The sequence below is a fragment of the Osmerus eperlanus genome, chromosome 1, assembly GCF_963692335.1.
Source record: "Osmerus eperlanus chromosome 1, fOsmEpe2.1, whole genome shotgun sequence".
In the NCBI taxonomy this organism is placed as follows: Eukaryota; Metazoa; Chordata; class Actinopteri; order Osmeriformes; family Osmeridae; genus Osmerus; species Osmerus eperlanus.
Genome location: NC_085018.1, coordinates 19,582,337 through 19,600,951, shown reverse-complemented (window position 1 = coordinate 19,600,951; position 18,615 = coordinate 19,582,337). Strand labels below are relative to the sequence as shown.

The 18,615-nt window shown below is 50.7% G+C and overlaps 2 protein-coding genes across 7 annotated transcripts in view; one reads left to right on the top strand and one right to left on the bottom strand.

Moving 5' to 3' along the window:
- The first annotated feature begins 62 nt into the window (after positions 1-62).
- myog (myogenin) lies at positions 63-3,183 on the top strand. Its single transcript, XM_062468488.1, has 3 exons — positions 63-767; positions 1,926-2,025; positions 2,134-3,183. Exons 1-3 carry the CDS (start codon positions 234-236, stop codon positions 2,253-2,255), a joined length of 756 nt encoding a protein of 251 aa, XP_062324472.1. The 5' UTR covers positions 63-233; the 3' UTR covers positions 2,256-3,183.
- A 61-nt stretch (positions 3,184-3,244) lies between these two features.
- ppfia4 (PTPRF interacting protein alpha 4) overlaps positions 3,245-18,615 on the bottom strand; it is a 46,757-nt gene continuing 31,386 nt past the window's right edge. For 2 of the 6 annotated variants that reach the window (XM_062468433.1, XM_062468476.1), the window contains exons 2-30: positions 17,847-17,948; positions 17,516-17,680; positions 17,284-17,358; positions 16,680-16,751; positions 15,000-15,221; positions 14,477-14,623; positions 13,489-13,623; positions 13,170-13,253; positions 12,166-12,297; positions 11,873-11,935; positions 11,633-11,724; positions 11,328-11,457; positions 10,834-11,030; positions 10,513-10,741; positions 10,248-10,283; positions 9,689-9,816; positions 9,435-9,553; positions 9,266-9,347; positions 8,948-9,029; positions 8,660-8,860; positions 8,210-8,272; positions 7,687-7,713; positions 7,278-7,453; positions 7,026-7,123; positions 6,175-6,350; positions 5,942-6,010; positions 5,464-5,650; positions 5,174-5,276; positions 3,245-4,931 (exon numbers count right to left, since the gene is read on the bottom strand). In XM_062468433.1, the coding sequence (XP_062324417.1) occupies positions 5,218-5,276; positions 5,464-5,650; positions 5,942-6,010; positions 6,175-6,350; positions 7,026-7,123; positions 7,278-7,453; positions 7,687-7,713; positions 8,210-8,272; positions 8,660-8,860; positions 8,948-9,029; positions 9,266-9,347; positions 9,435-9,553; positions 9,689-9,816; positions 10,248-10,283; positions 10,513-10,741; positions 10,834-11,030; positions 11,328-11,457; positions 11,633-11,724; positions 11,873-11,935; positions 12,166-12,297; positions 13,170-13,253; positions 13,489-13,623; positions 14,477-14,623; positions 15,000-15,221; positions 16,680-16,751; positions 17,284-17,358; positions 17,516-17,680; positions 17,847-17,948 (3,348 nt within the window). In that variant the 3' untranslated portion in view covers positions 3,245-4,931; positions 5,174-5,217. The remainder of the gene's footprint in view (positions 4,932-5,173; positions 5,277-5,463; positions 5,651-5,941; positions 6,011-6,174; positions 6,351-7,025; positions 7,124-7,277; positions 7,454-7,686; positions 7,714-8,209; positions 8,273-8,659; positions 8,861-8,947; positions 9,030-9,265; positions 9,348-9,434; positions 9,554-9,688; positions 9,817-10,247; positions 10,284-10,512; positions 10,742-10,833; positions 11,031-11,327; positions 11,458-11,632; positions 11,725-11,872; positions 11,936-12,165; positions 12,298-13,169; positions 13,254-13,488; positions 13,624-14,476; positions 14,624-14,999; positions 15,222-16,679; positions 16,752-17,283; positions 17,359-17,515; positions 17,681-17,846; positions 17,949-18,615) is intronic. The other 4 variants (XM_062468459.1, XM_062468450.1, XM_062468442.1 and 1 more) reach the window with 4 other exon arrangements.

Genomic DNA, 18,615 nt, shown 5'->3' with positions numbered 1-18,615 from the left:
CCTGTGATCCTGCAGCAGGCAGAGGGGTTTAAATGCCAGCCTACAGTTGCTCCACACAACAGTTGTTCTCTACACATCTCCCTCTCTGCACAGACTTAGGCCAGGACGGGGAGAGGCACACACACACTCTCCTTCACACACCATTTCCAAGCGCAGGACCTACCTCCTCCTAGAACACCCAGCGTAGGGGAACCCGGAGTCCCCTAACCCACACTTCAGAGTCCGAGTCCATCATGGAGCTGTTTGAGACCAACCCTTACTTCTTTCCTGACCAGCGCTTCTACGAGGGGGGGGACAGCTACTTCCCCTCCCGTCTGCCTGGGGGGTACGACCAGGGGGGCTACCAGGAGAGGGGCTCCATGATGGGGCTGTGTGGGGGTTTGTCTGGAGGCGTCGGGGTAGGGGCCGCGGGTATGGAGGACAAGGCCTCTCCCTCCAGCCTCTCCCCCAACTCAGAACCCCACTGCCCGGGGCAGTGTCTTCCCTGGGCCTGCAAGCTTTGCAAGCGCAAGACGGTGACCATGGACCGTCGGAAAGCGGCCACGCTGAGGGAGAAGCGCCGCCTGAAGAAGGTGAACGAGGCCTTCGAGGCCCTGAAGAGGAGCACGCTCATGAACCCCAACCAGCGGCTGCCCAAGGTGGAGATCCTGCGCAGCGCCATTCAGTACATCGAGAGGCTGCAGGCGCTGGTCTCCTCGCTCAACCAGCAGGACAGCGAGAGCGGACAGCAGGGCGTCCATTACCGGCCAGCGGGACCCCAGCCCAGAGTGAGTAGGATGGGGGGAGAGGGAGGGAGAATGAGGGGGAGAGAGAGGAGAAAGAGGAGGGAGGTGAGAACAGTGCCAGGAGAAAGAATGATGGAGTCAGAATGATGGAGTCAGAATGATGGAGTCAGAGTAATTAAGAAAAAGTGACGGAGAAGATGAAAAAGAGGATGACAAATGTAAAAGGGAGAAGCCTCCTCCAGACAGATAGAAGGACATGTGTGGTTTCTGACACGTAGATGTAAGGATATCATATAATGCTTACGCTTTCATGTCTGTGCCGTGTGTGTGTCTGTGTGTGTGTTCGTAGTTAAGAGAAGTTACCAATGTCAATGTTAGCACTGGGTGTAGTAATAATAATAATAATAATAATAAATTGTATTTGTATTGCACTTTACATTAAAGCAATCTCAAAGTGCTACAGAGCATATAATAATGCACATTTAAAAGAGAATCATAAAAAAGATCAAGGTCAATAAATAGTTAAAAGCAAAACCTATCAAACACATTTAGTCAAAAGCTTTTTTTAGAGATATGTTTTTAGGTTTTGTTTAAAAACATCTGTAGTCTGAGTAGTATGGTAGTAGTAAGTTATCTTCAGATATTGAAAAAGTAGGGTAATAACTGCTATATGAATCCGGATGTACAGTAGTAAATCTCCTCGTTCATAAAAAAACTGATCACACGTGTGTCTCAGCTACAAACATGGTCAGATACAATCAAACTGGAATCTCTAGAATGATCTTGTATTTAGAAATGTATGATTTCATAAAAAACTGTTTTGACTATTTAAAGTCATCGATGGAGGATATACTGTAATGTCCAGCATGACTTACATATTCTGTTTGGTTTCAAGTTACAGATTTGATCTTTAAGATATCAAATAACGTTATCTTATTGACTTTGTGTTCCTATGGAACTGACCAAACAACATGGGTTCTAAGGACTGGTGTAGGTTAGCTTTACCACAATGATATGGTGTGTATGTTCAGTCCAAGTCTTGTGCATGTGTGTGTGTGTGTGTGTTTGTGTGTGTGTGTGTGAGTTGTGCGTCGCAGTGAGCCGCTTACTGTTTCTGGTGTGTCTGTGTAGGGTGGGGCATGATGTGTCATAACACAGAGTGACTGACAGCGCCTTCTGTCTGCGTCTCCATGGCAACAGGTGTCGTCGTCAAGCGAGCAGAGATCAGGCAGCACCTGCTGTAGCAGCCCAGAGTGGAGCAGCGCCTCGGACCAGTGTACGCACAACTACAGCAACGAGGGTACGTGGTCCCACACACACACACACACACACACACACACACACACACACACACACACACACACATCACACCTTGCTGGGTGCTGACCTGGCCCCTCTTCCTCCCCAGACCTTCTGAGCGCCGACTCTCCAGACCAGACCAACCTGCGCTCCCTGACCTCCATCGTGGACAGCATCACAGCCGCTGAGGGACCTGTGGTGTACCCAGTACCGGTGGACATTCCCAAGTAAAGCACCCCAGCGTGAGCGCCAGAGTCAGACACACAGAGGCTAACACACCGGGGCTGAGAGAGAAGGACATTCATCCAGTATTGACATTTTTAGATCATTGTCATGAAGTCATGATTCTTTATCAAATCACCATTCATGTGAATCCTACCATAGAATAACATGACACCAATCTGAAAAATAGACTTTGTGTTTTATGATCTCTAGTGATCATCTGGGCACCAAAACGTATAGAACCAACCTCAGTCCTCTTCTTCTTCTTCTCCACCCTGAGATCTTGTTCCCTTCTGAGGTGCCCTTCTGAGGTGCCCTTCTCCTCTCCTCTACTCCAATCTGATGTCTCTCTCTCCGCTCCTCTACCCTAAGGCCTTGTTCCCTTCCAAGGTTCCCCTCTCCTCCTCTCCTCCTCTCCTCCTCTCCTCCTCTCCTTCCTCTTGAACTCTGTGGTCCACACCTCCCCCACAGCTCCAGGACCAGACTCTACCATGAGAACCCACTGACTCCTGCATGACTTTCACCAAAGATCTACTTCCAGTGGGGATCTCCCTTAGGCTTCTGCCTGGAGTCATTCTGAGGTGGAGAGAAAGCCTAGTTTTTCTGTCCTAACTTAAAGAAATCCAATCTTTCGAAACCTAGATCCCTGATCTATCTTGCATTCTGTTTGTGTGTGTTTTATGCTTAAAAACATGAGTTTATTTGTGGGGCCAATCATGTACCATGGCAGTTTTGACCAAGATCTGCTTAATTTAAACTGGTTATGAATGCTAGTGATGTATATACGTTCCGTTTTTCTACAGAGTGGTTTTGCTATTTTATTTTCTATTTTTTGCTAACTTATTTTTGACTTTTATAACGAAGATTGTTGTGTATTTGTAGATTTTGCAAGAAGTGATATTCTGACCAGTCCTTGCATTAAAGACCATTTTCAATATCTTGCCAATGAATGTCCTTCACACACGCACCAACATCACCCAAACATGAAATAAACACACATCATTCAACTTTTATCTTAAAAAAACAGATTTACTTATGTCTATATAGTGTCATAAATACAATACACTTCATTTAAATAGCCAAATAATAAAGTATTGATTTGTCAGCATCATTTCACACCTGGAATAAATACACATACAGTACTCATAGCTGCCACAGTAGCACATTACACCTTTAGAACATTGTCTGTCAAATAAAAAAGATAATACACCCACCCAACAATTCACTGGTTCACTGATACCATACTCTCATTGGACAGCAGGAGCAGGTCACACACAGCATCCCGACAGTCAGAGAACAGTACTGGCCACTGTCACATCCCTATGGCAACTAGACAGGAAGAGGGTGGGGGCAGGATGCACCCAAACATGATGTGATGTCTGTGTCAGGTGACCAGTTTTGTGTCGATTTCATTGGCTGGTGCCAAGCAGCAATTTACAGTTTGATTAGAAAAGAAATACGGAATCACCCAGAAACAGCTACAGTGGACACTCTCACAACTCATCTAAACAGAGACCCCCAGACACACACTCCTGGTAGTCTGGGGCGACGCAGAGTGCCTCCAGTCCCAGATATAAGAGACTGGAGCTTTCATTCACAAACGGCCCATATGCTGGCTCTCTGGCTCGCTCACGTCTACAAACGCTCTACTCTAATCATGTTAGCTACATCATGTCAACCTAGAGGCAGGGGGAGGGAAGCCGAAGGGGAGAGGGAGGAGCTACATAGTGCTAAACAAGGATGGAGGTAAGGAAATGGGAGAGGTGGCAGGAAAAGGGAACTGAACAGTATAGAATTGGACCCTTGAACCTGTAGAGAGTCCTTTTAGTATTCACACACCAACACACCCCTACTTAGTGAGTTCCCCCCACTAACAGTTCACACACTGACAGCATATAAGACACACAGAGGTCCAACACAGGAAGAGAACAGTCACTACCGAATACAGGGCATTGGGTTTCATACAGCAATGATAGTATAATATTCTCCATATATAATTCCAATATATATATTTATATATATTTCTATAAAAAACATAAGTCATCCATTTTATGTACAGACGATAATGAGTAGTACCTTGCATAACCGATAGGGGGCAACGTGTATTGTGATTTTTCATTGACACACCCAATAGGTTCAATCCGAATCCAAATCAACACCTATCACCCTCAGACATCTAGACCTACTGATGTCCTCTCCACTCTGACCTTCTCTAGGTCCAGGGGACAGTGTGACGGTTGCAATCTGGAGTTGGACCTTAGAGTTAGACAAGTTAAGAGTCAAATCCACAGATGAGGCTGATGAGGAGGATGAAGACTAGAACCCACAGAATGGACCAGGGGTCAGGGGTCAGGAGTAGGAGCAGAAGCACTACACCACAACAACAAGGCTACTGGGAGCACTGGGGTTACTGGGAGAGACTGGGAGGAGTCTCCTCTACAGCAGCGAGCGCAGCCAATGAGCACGCTCAAGAGTTCCAAGGTGGGAGTTCAGTTCACCTCTAAATTGTATTGCACGTGTCCAGGGCGGGTGTGAGGTGAGGGGGGAGAGGTGGGAGGTGAGGCTGGGTACAGGGGGGGGGGGGGGGGATTTGATGAGCCCCCTGACGACCAGGTCTCTCTCCAGATTTGGCATGTCACTCTCGAAAGGCCGCAAGCATGTGTCCGTACAGGTAATGAGAATGCACTGGGTGGAAGAAGAGAAAGAGAGGGAAAAAAGAGACAGAAACACATTGAACCAATTCCAGAAACCCAACAAACATTCATGCTGGTTTCAGGGCTCACCTGTTTATCCCCAGTTACTCCTGGAGGAGAGCTAGCTCAGACGCAGGCTTAAGTCTAGCTGTAAGTTAGCACTGACGTGTAAATAGCTCACCTGTTAGCTTAGCTGCTTAGGTGCTAGGTAGTGTGGGAGAGGGGTTAGCTCACCTGTTAGCATCAGTGCTCCTGTTAGTAAGCGGAGTGGAGTGTAATTAGCATGAGTAGGTCCGCACCGCCGAGGGGTCCAGTCTCTGTGGTGCCGGGGGAGGAGCTAGACAAGGCATGGCAGAAAGGAGTGTAGCAGAGCAAGAGGACAAAGGCATGCAGTTAGTCAGGCCAAGCAGAGAGTGCTACACAAGCATAGTTAGACACAAAGCACACACATGCAAAGCAATTGGTTAGCCGGTTATTGTTGTAAGGCCCAGTACTGTGTCATCCACAGACATCCACGCACACACCTTCAGGTTGCAGCTGTTTCTTGGGCACCAGAGACATGGACGGAGGGACGGACATGGAGGGCATGCGGAACCCTGCGGGGAGCGTTTCCATGGATCCCGCCATCATCCCCAGGCCAGCCCCTCCCTCCCGCGCACGGAAACGCTTTCGCCATGACGGAGAACGGCGGAAAGTCTTATCATCCCCACTCTGCAGACAGAGACAGTGTTCAATGTAGGCCTCCAGTATATTGACACTGTAGCACATCGGCCCTGATGTTGAGTGTGCAAGGCCCTGATGTTGAGTGTGCAATGCCCTGGTGTTGAGTGTGCAAGGCCCTGATGTTGAGTGTGCAAGGCCCTGATGTTGAGTGTGCAAGGCCCTGTTGTTGAGTGTGCACGGCTTTGGTGTTGAGTGTGCAAGGCCCTGGTGTTGAGTGTGCAAGGCCCTGGTGTTGAGTGTGCAAGGCCCTGGTGTTGAGTGTGCAAGGCCCTGCCTCACCTCCTCCAGCTGACGGTCAGTACCCAGAGCCAGGACGTTGTTGAACTCTCGCTCCAGAACCTGGCGCGCCTGAAAAACAAGATTCCCCCCCAAATTGTTTGGTACCTTGTTTGTAGGTGTGCATGCAGGGTGTGTTTCTGTGTTTATATCTGTGTTCTGTGTGTGTGAGTGTAAACCTGTGTGTTCTGTGTGTGAGTGTCAGTCTATACCTGTGTGTGTGTGTGTGTGTGTACCTGTGTGTTCTGCATGGGGATCTGCAGTATGAGAGCTAGGCTGCTGTAGTCAAAGGTCTCGTCCAGAGAGATGAGAGCTCCATGGATCCCACTCTCCAGCAGGTTGGTGCTGTACTCCCTCAGACCGATGGACTGAGCCCAGTGGATCACCTGCTCGTTCGTCCACACCAGCGCATCTACACACGGTACCATAAAGGAGAGAGAGAGGGTGAGGGAGGGAGAGGGAGGGCAAAGGAGGGAGAGAGACAAAAAGGGAGATATTGACCAATAATGCTTATATGAGTATAGTGTAAATTCGTAGGCACACTCCTCTTTGTTCTGTCAAACCACAGCTGCCAACTAGCTTTCTCAATTGGAACAGGCGGCGAGTGTGTGGTGTGTGTGAGAGAGTGAGAAATTGTGTGTGTTTGTGTAAGAGAGAGAGGGGGGAAGGTTCTGATGAGACACAACAGCTGAGTCAAGTTCATGTACAGAGCTCAAGGTCGTAAGGTCGCAAGGCTTTGGCTGTGTATGTATGTGTGTCTCAGTGTTTGAATGTGTGTGTGTGTATTTGTGAGTGTGTGTGTGTGGGGGGGGAGAGGGGGGGGGGGTGTTGCTCTATCAAGGTTGGGAGCCAAACTGGCTTTGGACAGTACCAGGCTGAGCTGTTACACTTATCTACTGAAGCAGTACTCATCAGCTCCACCAGATGGCACTGTGTACTTGAGTGTTTCTGTGTGTGTGTGTTTCCATGCCTGCCTGTGTGGTCTAGATATCATGTGTCTAAACCATGTACGTGTTTGTGAATGTGTCTGCGTGTGTGTCCATGGCTGTGTGTGGTCTGTGTGTGTGTGTGTGTGTTGTGAGTGTACCTTTCATGTCGTGCTGGCTCTCCTCTCTCCTGCGCTCCAGGTCTTTCCTGTCATAATTGAGTCTCTTCAAGCACATAATACCATATTGCAGACTGGCCCTATTTTAGACACATGCACGCACAGACACACACACACATACACACAAGTTTATTCCGTGTCCAACTATAATCTGTAAGGCAAACATGTAAACACAGAAAAACAGGAAAAAAAAGCCAAACACATCCGTGGGGGTTAGTTGCCATGGTGACAGACCTGTGGAAGCTGTCCACCATCTTGAGGTGGGTCCTCAGGTCCTTCTTGGTGAGGTGGTCCAGCATGCGGGCGTCCACCAGACACTCCATGAAGTAGGAGCGGTACTGGGGCAGCCCCAGGCTGGGCAGCCACTCATTACCTATCCACTCATGGTTCATATCCCCATACGCCAGGGTCTGCAGGGAGAAACACACGGTTAGCGTGTGTGTGTGTGTGTCTGCGTGTGTGTGCGTGAGAGAGTGTGTGTGAGAGAGTGTGTGTGTGAGCGATAGGTGAAAGAGAGAGTGTGTGCGTGTTTGTGTGTTTGTGTGTTTCCTATCTCAGAGTATCAGTGTGGACTGGGCTCCTTCTGACAGGTGTGTGTTGTTATGGCGACAGCAGGCCGGTGTTAGGGGAGGAGTTATCTTACCTGAGCCCAGCTGCCCTCCTCATTCTCCTGAGGGACGCCCAGCATGGCACAAACAGTATAGAGGGTTAGAGACACATGACACACACAGACACACACACGCGTACGCACACTCGTGCATACACACACACACACAGTTTTTGCCCAGTACCAACTAAACTGAAGAATTGCATTAGGAAAAGCTGGAAACCTATGACTGGACTAGAATACTGTAGCATTGAGAAGACAAGTATACACTTACACAATCATGATGGCATTACAGACCATGTTGACACACATACATAACCAGACAGCCAGACACACACACACGCACACACAAACAGACAGCCACACGCGCACACACACCAAGGACATGGTTTCACCAACACAGAGGCAGTGAAGGTTGTTGGCATGCAGAAGTGATAGTTGGTGGCAAGGGGGGTGCGGAAGTGGGCATATGTGTGGCGCGGCAGGGACAGGGTGTGTGTGAGAGTGTGTGTGTGTGTGTGTGTGAGGGAGGTGGAGGGAGTACCCAGATGGCACTGACCGCTTTAGTGGAGGAAGCCAGGTTCTCCATCTCTTCATGAGTCAGCCACACATTTCCGGAGGACTGCTCAGAGAAGGAGAGCATATAACAACACACACACAAAGACACACACACACGTACAGTATACACAGTGTCTTAAGTGAAGAGAAGAGCGGGAGTGTGTTACAGGCAGGTCGTACATCTGGGACAGTCTGAGAGAGTAGGTTCCCATTCAGCCACATGCAGCCCAGGACAGCACAGTAGCCATCATCATCATCATCATCATTCTCCCAGTAGGGCTCTGCTGCTGCACAGAACTCTGGAGGGTGGAACATCACCCCAGACAGACAGTCAGCCAGACAGCCAGACAGTCAGTCAGTCATTCAGGGAACAGGACGTGGAGGTGAGGGAGGAAATCTGTGTAGTGGCGGATGCCTTATTACTAAGTGTAACACGTGTGTGTGTGTGTACCGTTCTGGAGGTGAGTGGTGCGGAGGGGCTGGTGAGGGACACCATCTCCTGGATGGCCAGGCGCAGCTTGAGGCGGTGCAGGGGGTTGCTGATGCCGATCTCCCTCTGGATCTCCGTGTCGGACAGCGCCGACATGATGGCGCCGCTCTTCACGTTGGCGCGACACGCCGCCACGTACCAGGCCGGCATGCCCACCCACAGCTGGGGACAGAGAGGAGCATCAGGGGACATGCTGGGGAGGAGGATATGGGACGTGGGGTCCAGCTGATAGGGTGTACAGTAGCCTACCTCTAGCCAGGAGACTACAGTAGGCCCATCCCACTGGGCGAAAGGCAGACCTCTCCTCCTGGCATCCTCCAACAGCTCATGTCTGAGAGAAAGAGAGAGAGATAGAGGGAGAGAGAGAGAGAGAGAGAGAGAGAGAGAGAGAGAGAGAGAGAGAGAGAGAGGGAGAGGGACAAAGAGAGATGTACATAATTATAGAATTATCAAAGCGAGCGGATATCAGCATCAGCTTTGCCTTAGAGTCAGAAGGACAGAGGGACTGAGACAGACTGAGATACAGACACACACAGAGAGAGGAAGAGATACAGAGAGAAAGCTCACTTCTTTTTCATCCTGCGGTCTCTCTCTGCCTGAGTGCCCAGCTTTCCCAGAGTCATGGTATCTCCAATGCTCATCTCAAAGTCTGAAACACAGACACAGTGGATGCCATTTGACAGAAAGTCTCCTGTATCATTGTGCACGTGTGGGTATAGTACTGTTTGTGTGTTACCTGGCATTATGGCAGGTACAGCCTGTGTCTCTCTCCCCAGAGTCTGCTCCATGCGAGCCTTCTCCTTCTTCCCAAACAGACGTCCGATAGAAGACTTGATCCCTTTCTTCTGCTTTCCTCTGGAGAGACACCAGGACAGGGTCACACACAAGCAGCGCCCCTAGCTAGACCAGCAGGTATTACAACTAAGGTTCCAGCAGAAACAGCTTCTAAGGTGAAATAAATGCTGCGTGACTGTGTTGGTGTGTGTGTACCCTCTGCCATCCTCCAGGCTGCCTGTGAGCTGGGCAAAGTTGGTCTCCAGTCGTAAGCTTCGAGGAGAGGAGGGGGGGGACGTCTCACACTTAATGGTAGCCTTATCCTCCCTCACCTCCGTGGGAGACTGGAGGGAGAGAAGGAGGGAGGGAGGGATGGATGGAGGGAGGGAGGGGGGAGGGAGAGAGGGAGAGAAGGAGGGAGGGAGGGAGGGAGGGGGGAGGGAGGGAGGGAGGGAGAGAGGGAGAGAAGGAGGGAGGGATGGATGGAGGGAGGGAGGGGGGAGGGAGGGAGAGAAGGAGGGAGGGAGGGAGGGGGGAGGGAGAGAGGGAGAGAAGGAGGGAGGGAGGGAGGGAGGGAGGGGGGAGGGAGAGAGGGAGAGAAGGAGGGAGGGAGGGAGGAGGGAGGGAGAGAGGGAGAGAAGGAGGGAGGGAGGGAGGGAGGGAGGGAGGGAGGGAGGGAGGGAGGGAGGGAGGGAGGGAGAGAGGTCACAGTGAGGTGACCTGTTGTGTGTCTCTGTGTGTAGGTTAGTGTGGACAGAATGCTAGACAGACTTACTGCTACTTTCCTGCGGTGTTTCCTCAGGTCACTGGGCTGTTGGGAGACAGCCAGGCACACACACACACAGAGAGACACACACAAACACAGAGGCAAGTGGTTAGAGACGTGCACACACTCACACGCACACAAACACACACGCATACACAAATGCACGGACACACACTCTAAATGCTAACTTAGAGCTGGAAACCTTTTCCTTTACCACACGGCAAAAGGAGTTGTGAACGTGCATGTGTGCGTGACAGTGTGTTCGCTGTCTCACCAGGGTCATGATGCCCAGCTGGTGGCTGGCGTTGCGTGCGTGGTGTTTGGGTGTCGAGCGCCCGCTGTTGGGCGGGGAGGTGGAGGAGGCCAGTGATTGGGCAGTGGCAGAGGTGGGCAGTGCTCGGGGGCGGAGCGTGACGTTGAGCCCGTCCATGCTGCCGCTGTTCACACGGGATTCTATCTCGTCAGAGCGCAGGTCTGCTGACTCTCTTTCTACCTGGATCATCCTGCACACACACACACACAGACCTATGGTTAATACAGACAAAGCTGGAATAATGTGAAGAAGTGCGTGTATGTGTGCGTGTGTATGTGTCACCTGATCTCCTCGTTAATAGCATCGAGCTGCTCCTGCAGCATTAGAGCGAGAGTCTGGGCGTCCGATTGGCCGCTGGGAGACAGGAGGGCGGAACTAACGTCATCGTCCAGGTCAGACTCCGCCTCCATGTCGCTGCCGAGCAGGTGACTGACACTCCCACGCAACGAAGGGTAGTCCTGCTCACACAGCAGGTACACCTGCACGGCACACACACAGGAAACACCGTCAAGCCCTGTCCGGCCACGCTCCCAGAGAGACCCTGCGTGATGCACAGCATGCTCCCACTGACATGCTGTCAATACAGAACCAGCACGATAGACAGATGGAGGCTGGCGTTCACAGGTTGGACTTACATCACGTGGACAGCAGCAGCAGAATGAGAGAGAGACAGAGATGTGGGTTAGCATGGCGATGGCAGCTGTACTATGGGATGCAGGATGTGTGTGTGGGGGTGGGGGGGAGGGGGGGGGGGGTGGGGGTAAAGAGTCGGGCACCTTGTTGGGGTCGTCCCGTAGCGCTGCCAGCCTGCCCTTGTGTGCCCGTCGGATGACGGTTGTGCTGTAGTGGCCATCCTGACCCTCTACCATGGAATAACGCAGGTCGCTCGCACTGCCCAGGTGAGACCTGCACACACACACACACACACGCACGCACACACATACGCACGCACACACACACTCCTTCAGTTCTATTGGGATTGTGTGTATGATATCATGAAGATGGAGTTTGCCAAGCATTTATAACCACACCCATATCTTAACAGAGTCTAGCTGAACTCATCTCAAGTGTGTGTGTGTACCGTGAGTGTGTTCCGTCCCCAAACACCCCGCTACGACGTTTGAGGTGGTCGATCTCATTCCTCAGCTTCTCTATCTCTCCAATCAGACGCTCCTGGAGGAGAGAGGCATTGTGGGAGTTTCAGGGTCAGGTCCTCTGAGACTGCTCAGGGGGCAGTATGAGCTGTGTGTGTGTGTGTGTGTGTGGGAGAGGGGAAACACTGTCAGGTTAGGGTTGGGGGAGGGGTGAGGTGCTCACTGACCCGGGTGTGGTGGAACTCCTCCAGTTGCTTCTGGGAGTTCTCCAGGTCCTGAATCAAAGAGTTCTGGAGAAGATAGAGGGAGATGGATGTTGAATACTGAGTCAGGACATGTTTTTACAGGTGTGTGTGTACACATAGGTATGTGTGTATGCATGCATACGTGTGTGTGTCTATAATAGTGCATGTGTGTGTATATGCATGTACATGTTTGTGTGTAGCATCGTATGTGCGTGTGTATGATTGCGCGTGTGTGTATGCTCGTGTGTGTGTGTGTGTGTGTGTGTGCAGCTTGCCTTGTCCTCCAGCGCAGCCATGCGCTCCTTCAGGTGCAGCTGCAGCCTCTCGTTGGACTCGGTGAGCAGGCGGTCCACCGTGTCTGACAGGCGCTTGTTGTGCTCCTCGTTCATCTTCTCCCTCTGACGCGCCTGCAGACCCACACACAGACTTACCATCCACGCCAGCATCATCACAGGCCTCCTCTCTCACGCCTGGATGCTGCATGCAGCCAAGACCTTCTACTCATGGGGGAGATAAAAGTAGGGACTGATGTACGCCCTGTAGCAGCGCCCTGTAGCAGCCTGGGTCTAGTTTGGTCTCCAGAGCACTTATAGATTAATGAGGAGAAACTGAAGGATTTAGTGCTGTTGGAACATGCAGTATAGTAATGGTCCTTAGATGTAACACAGTACAGACATAGAACATCTCCTACTGGCATGCATGAACACTATTATATCAACAAAAACATGTGTACTCAGATTGAGAGAGAGACACACACACATTGTTTCCTTAGAGAACTCCAACTAAATATAATCATGAGATCACACACAGAGCGGGAAATTGGCCATGCGTGAATTATTCAAATTCTAAATATATCAGCCACTCAGAGCTGAGAGGGGGAGGGGGAAGAGACGGCAGCAGGAACTTTGTGGATTTGGTCAATATTTACGCTGCAAAGCTCTGGATATGTAGGATGTGTGTGTGTGTGTGTGTTGCTGAGAGAGAGATATTCAGTGTGTGTGTGTGTGTGTGTGTGTGTGTGAGGCTCTCACACACAGGTAAGAGCCTCAAGGGGGAGTTGGATGGGGCCATTACTGGTTGAGAGAGGGGTGAGAACAGGGACACACGGAGTGCGTTGGGGCGGAGATGCACACACACACACACACACACACACACACACACACACACACACACACACACGCACATTAGACATACATACAAATGCACGCATACACAGACATGCACACTTACAAACACACACACACACACACGCACACACAGAAACACACACAAAACACACCCTGCCCAGTTCCTGGTTCTTCTCCTCTAGTTGGGACTCCAGTTGTCTGAGCCTCTCCTCCACGTTACCATGGCGCTCCTCAGCCTACAGGGGGAGACACTCTCATGTCAGCATCTGTCCATCCCATACCACATGCTTCTATATTACTGTCTACACAAGTCACACACAAGTCAACTGTGTCAGGTCACTGTGTGGATACTTTGATACAAGTTTACGAGTATGTTTGCCTATGTACAGACTTTCGTTTTCATCATTTGCTTGATATAGAAAACAAATGAAACAATGGAGACACTTGATTGCTGGTGTGTGTGTGTGTTACCTTGGTGAGCGCTGCCACCCGCTGTGCCAGCTCCGCCTCCACCTCGGGCAGTGTCTCGGCCTTCCTCATGGTCTGAGCCAGCCTCTGCTCCGCCAGCTCCAACAGCTCCTGCAGCTGACGCAGCTTCTCCTCGCTCTGACACACACACACACACACACACACACACACACACACACACATCACACGCACACACACCCACACACACGTCACACGTACACACCCACACACATCACACACACACACACGTACCCACACACACATACCATTCCCAGGCAGAAAATCAGTCAAGAGAGATCCCAATCAGATGGTCTAGCTTAGTCCTACTGTAGCTGGTTGAAAGATACTGAATGTGCAAGTGTGAGTCTGGTGCTCTAGCATGGACGGGGACCACATGTTACTGGCTCTACTCTCCATCTAAAGTGATGTCACAGTCATGTATAAAGCATGTATAAAGCATGAGTCATGAAAAAAAACACACACAGGAAACACATTGTCATGTACAGTTTCTATAATGGACATTGCTGCACTGTTTTGTACTTGCAGCTGGATGTGACTCACTTTCAAGAAGTGTGTATTACATAGCTTCCTTATCCGTGTGTGTGTGTTTGTCATGTTTGCCGTGGGCCATACAGGCCTGTAGGTTCAGCAACATTAGATTCACAGCAGGAGGCCTCATCATGTGCAGAGAGGCAGCCCCGCCCCTGTGAAGGTCTCAGATGAAGCCTGTCCTACCCAGTCACACTGTCCTGTGGAGATGAACTCAACTTCACCCTGAACTGTGGATGAACCCTCTTACGCGTGTGTGTTTGTGTGTGTGTGTGTGTGTGTGTACGTGTGCATCTCCGCCCCAACGCACTCCGTGTGTCCCTGTTCTCACCCCTCTCTCAACCAGTAATGGCCCCATCCAACTCCCCTTGAGGCTCTTACCTGTGTGTGTGTGTGTGTTGGTGTGTGTATGTGTGGGTGGGAGGGTGTGTGTGTGTGTTACCTGCCGGTGCAGGGAGTCCTTGGTGGCCAGCTCATTCTCCAGTTTGTCGTTGAGGTCGTGGATGTGTGTGGTTTCTCTCTGAGCAGCCAGGTAGCGTTTCTCTAAGGTTGTGATCCTCTCCTCCATATCCTCTCTCTGTGCAAGTGCCTACAACAGGCATATAGTAAGAGGACAACACCCCCTGGGCAGCAGGGGGCGACACGCAAAGGGCTGCATGGCTTTCTCTCCTTTTCCCTCACTGAATCTGTTTTTCCGTATGCATGTATTTGGCTGTGTGTGTCAACTGTATCCTTTGCATGCACATTTGCAATCCACACAAAGTGAAATTCATGAACTTCTCTCTCTGCCTTTCTCTCTCTCTCCCTTTCTCTCTCTCTCTGCCTTTCTCTCTCTCTCTGCCTTTCTCTCTCTCTCTCTCTCTCTCTCTCTCTCTCTCTCTCTCTCTCTCTCTCTCTCTCTCTCTCTCTCTCTCTCTCTCTCTCTCTCTCTCTCTCTCCCTTGGTCTCTCCTCGTGTACGCTCACCTCTCTATGTTCCCTCTGCTGTTTGATTGACAGCTCCTCACTGCGACTCAGGTCTCGGCGAGCGTTAGCTAGCTCTGCCTCCAGCTCGGCCACACGGGTGTTGAGCGCTCCGGAGCGCTCGCGTGTCTGAGCCAGCTCCTGATTGGTCCGATCAAGCAGCTCCTGGAGCTCAGCGCTCCGGCTCCCGTCATCGTGGGCGTCTATGGAGCCGTTTGGCAGTCTCTGTTGTTCACACACACACATACACACAGAGGCATAATCATATACAGTAGATGTTGCACAAAGAGGCAGACAGAATGATTTGACGCAGACAGAGACAGAGAGGAAGAGATGTAGGTGCTGAAGATGAAGGACGTATCCAACTTGAGAAAAGTTTCTTGACCTAGAAAGCTTGCGTGTGAAAGAGTATGGTGGGGGGGGGGGGGGGGGGGGCGGGGGGGATGTTATTTGGGGTCATGTTGTTGTGTTGACGCCTCTGTCTGCCCTGACTCTGAGATAAGTGAATTCTGGGGTGTTAATTAGGTGAAACTTCAGGGAGGCTGGTTCACACAGGCTTCACAGTGGGCAGCTAGGCTAGGCTGGCAGGACCCCCCCCTTCCTCTCACTCATCCTCCCTCCATGTTCTCTTTCTATCCTTCCCTCCATAGATCTCTGACTGTGTCTTTGTCTGCCCTGACCCGCTTCTTTATGATGGGCTGTTATGTTGTGGGGGTTGTTTATGTCAGGTCAGGCTGGGTTGTGTGTGAATGTGTGTGTGTGTGTGTGTGTGTGGGGGGGGGGGGTTGTATGTGTGGGATTATGTGTGTGAGGTTATTGACAGGGGCCCTGGGGTTCTGACTTCTGAGATAATTAGAGCTGCAGACACTTGAGTGGGCTTGACTGAGAAACCACCACGGTGGCTAGCTACACTCGTGAACCACCCAAGCTAGCATCAGAAGCTACACTCGTGAACCACCCAAGCTAGCATCAGAAGCTACACTCGTGAACCACCCAAGCTAGCGTCAGAAGCTACACTCCTGAACCACCCAAGCTAGCGTCAGAAGCTACACTCCTGAACCACCCAAGCTAGCGTCAGAAGCTACACTCCTGAACCACCCAAGCTAGCGTCAGAAGCTACCCGGGAGTGTGCCTATGTTCCCACAGCCCTATGTTCCCACATTTCTAAGAGCTTTTAAAAAATGAAGGGTTCACCATTCCGTAGCTGGCGATTTGAAGGAGCTAGCTAGCTTCCAAACTCTCTTGAACCTAACCCTAACCCTAAATAAAGCTGGGAACATAGGTCTGTGGGAACATAGGTCTGTGGGAAAATAGGGCTGACCCCAACCACCCAAGCTAGCGTCAGAAGCTACACTCGCTGTAACATCTGAACTAGCTGAAGCACTGCAGCCTGACTGCAGGAACATGAGGGAGGGGCTACATCTGACCAAGCACAAATAGCCCTCCCAGTTTAATCACATAAAGCTGAATTATTCCCCATTGACCGACACAGTTATATAATATGAGCTCATTCTAATAAGACAGAGCTCTCCAGTAGAGCTGGGGGCTGCATTATAATCACCAGATAGACCAAGGAGCTTTAAAACCCATTTAGCCTCATTCACCTGCTGTGTGTGTTTCTGCGTCTGTGTGTGTGTGTTCCAGATCATGTAAGAGAATACAGATACTGTAGAGGTTCCAAACCTTCCAGGTAGGTTTGGATGTGTCTGTTCTGTCCACAGATTCTTCGTCCTTTCTCTGTTTCACTATGTTTAACTGCAAACACGTGCACGCACACACACACACACACACACACACACACACACACACACACACACACACACACACACACACACACACACACACACACACACACACACACACACACACACAGTGTTTTTAAATAGAGGAGATACTCTGATATGGGTCTTATTATTATCAGAACTATACTGCTCTAGTGGTTGGTGCTCTGGTCTGTCCTTTTCACAGCCTGCTCAATATTCTGCATAATTTGTCTTCTTGATAGATTCTTGTTGAACAGATGAGAACAGAAGGAAAAGCAGTCCAGAGACCGATTGCCTTCGAAATTGTGTGTGTGCGCGCGAGCAGAGTGTGTGAGTGTGTTTATGAGCAGAACAGACAGTTCTCTGGTCGCGTGTGAGTATCTGAGCACAAATCACACTGCAGGCATCAACAGATGGCAGGTGGGGACAGGACAGATGTTAAGCACGCACACACGCACAGAAGTGCACACACACACACATGAGTGCACACACACACACAAACACACACACATCATTGGTCTCACCTCCTGAGTAGTGGTCGATAGCTGTCCCTCCAGTGTGGTTACTCTCTCCAGAGCAACACGAAGCCTCTCACGCACCTGAATGACCAAAACACACACACAGGGGTTCACACACACACACACACACGCACGCGCACACACACACACACACACACACACACACATGTATTTTCAAAATGGAACTATATTGCATGTGCAGCCAGGTCCTGCGTCTGTGTGAGCAGAGCGAGCCTACCTTCTCGTCCAGGGCTTTGTGGTGCTCAAACAGGGACTTGAGGGCCTTGAGCACCTCCACCTCACTGGAGACGCCAGACGGGGGCGGAGGCTGCCTCTTCACCACCGTCATCCTCAGACTGCGCTCGTGACGAGCCACCAGACACTCCAGGTGCTCCAGCAGCAACTACACACACACACACACACACATTTAGGACAACCATATACAGGCAAAATACTATGACATTTGGCCAGAAGACTTACAGAAAACAATAATATCCACAGGTGCATTTACACCAAACCTATCCAATACACGCATTCCCACCAAACACAGCACACACACACATACACACCCTGGTGTTGTTCCTTTCGGCTTTGAGTTCGGAGATCTCCTCTTCCTTCTCCAGCAGCTGCTCCCGGCACACATTCAGCTCCTTGGTCAGAGTGGCAAACTCCTGCAACACAAACACACCCAGTATCATGTCTGAGCACGTGACAGAGGTTCACTATGGTATTGTTGAGTACAGTGGACAGTGCTGGACATGTTCCTGATGCTGGGACACAAGGCTGGCGGAAACATCTGGGAAGGTTTTCAACCTGGACTGTGTATCACACACGTCCACCCTCCACTGCTGCCAGTGTTGGATAATGGTTAAAACAGGAGTTGCTGTATCCATCCTAACCTTAATGACAGGTGGCTGTGCTCCTCTCGTGTCGCCTGGTCAGCAGAGCTCATGCCAGAGGACCCAGCCAGACCACCTGAGCCATCCTGAGCTGAACCAGGACAGTACAGACATCACAAACTGGCAGAGTGGTGGTGCACATGGGAGCACCCTGGATCTCCACACATCTGCCTTCCGATGTTTTATCTTTGGTGTGTGTGTGATCATAGTGGATCTGGCTGGAGGAGGAGGGGGTTGTGTGTGTGTGTGTGTGTGTGTCTGTTCTGTGGGCTGCTCCCTGTGTCCCTGGCTCCAGTCCAATTTTAATACCCTGCGGTTTTAATATACAGACAGCATCCAACATCACACACACACACACACAGTACACCACACACACACACAGTACACCACACACACACAGTACACCACCACACACACAGTACACCACACACACACAGCC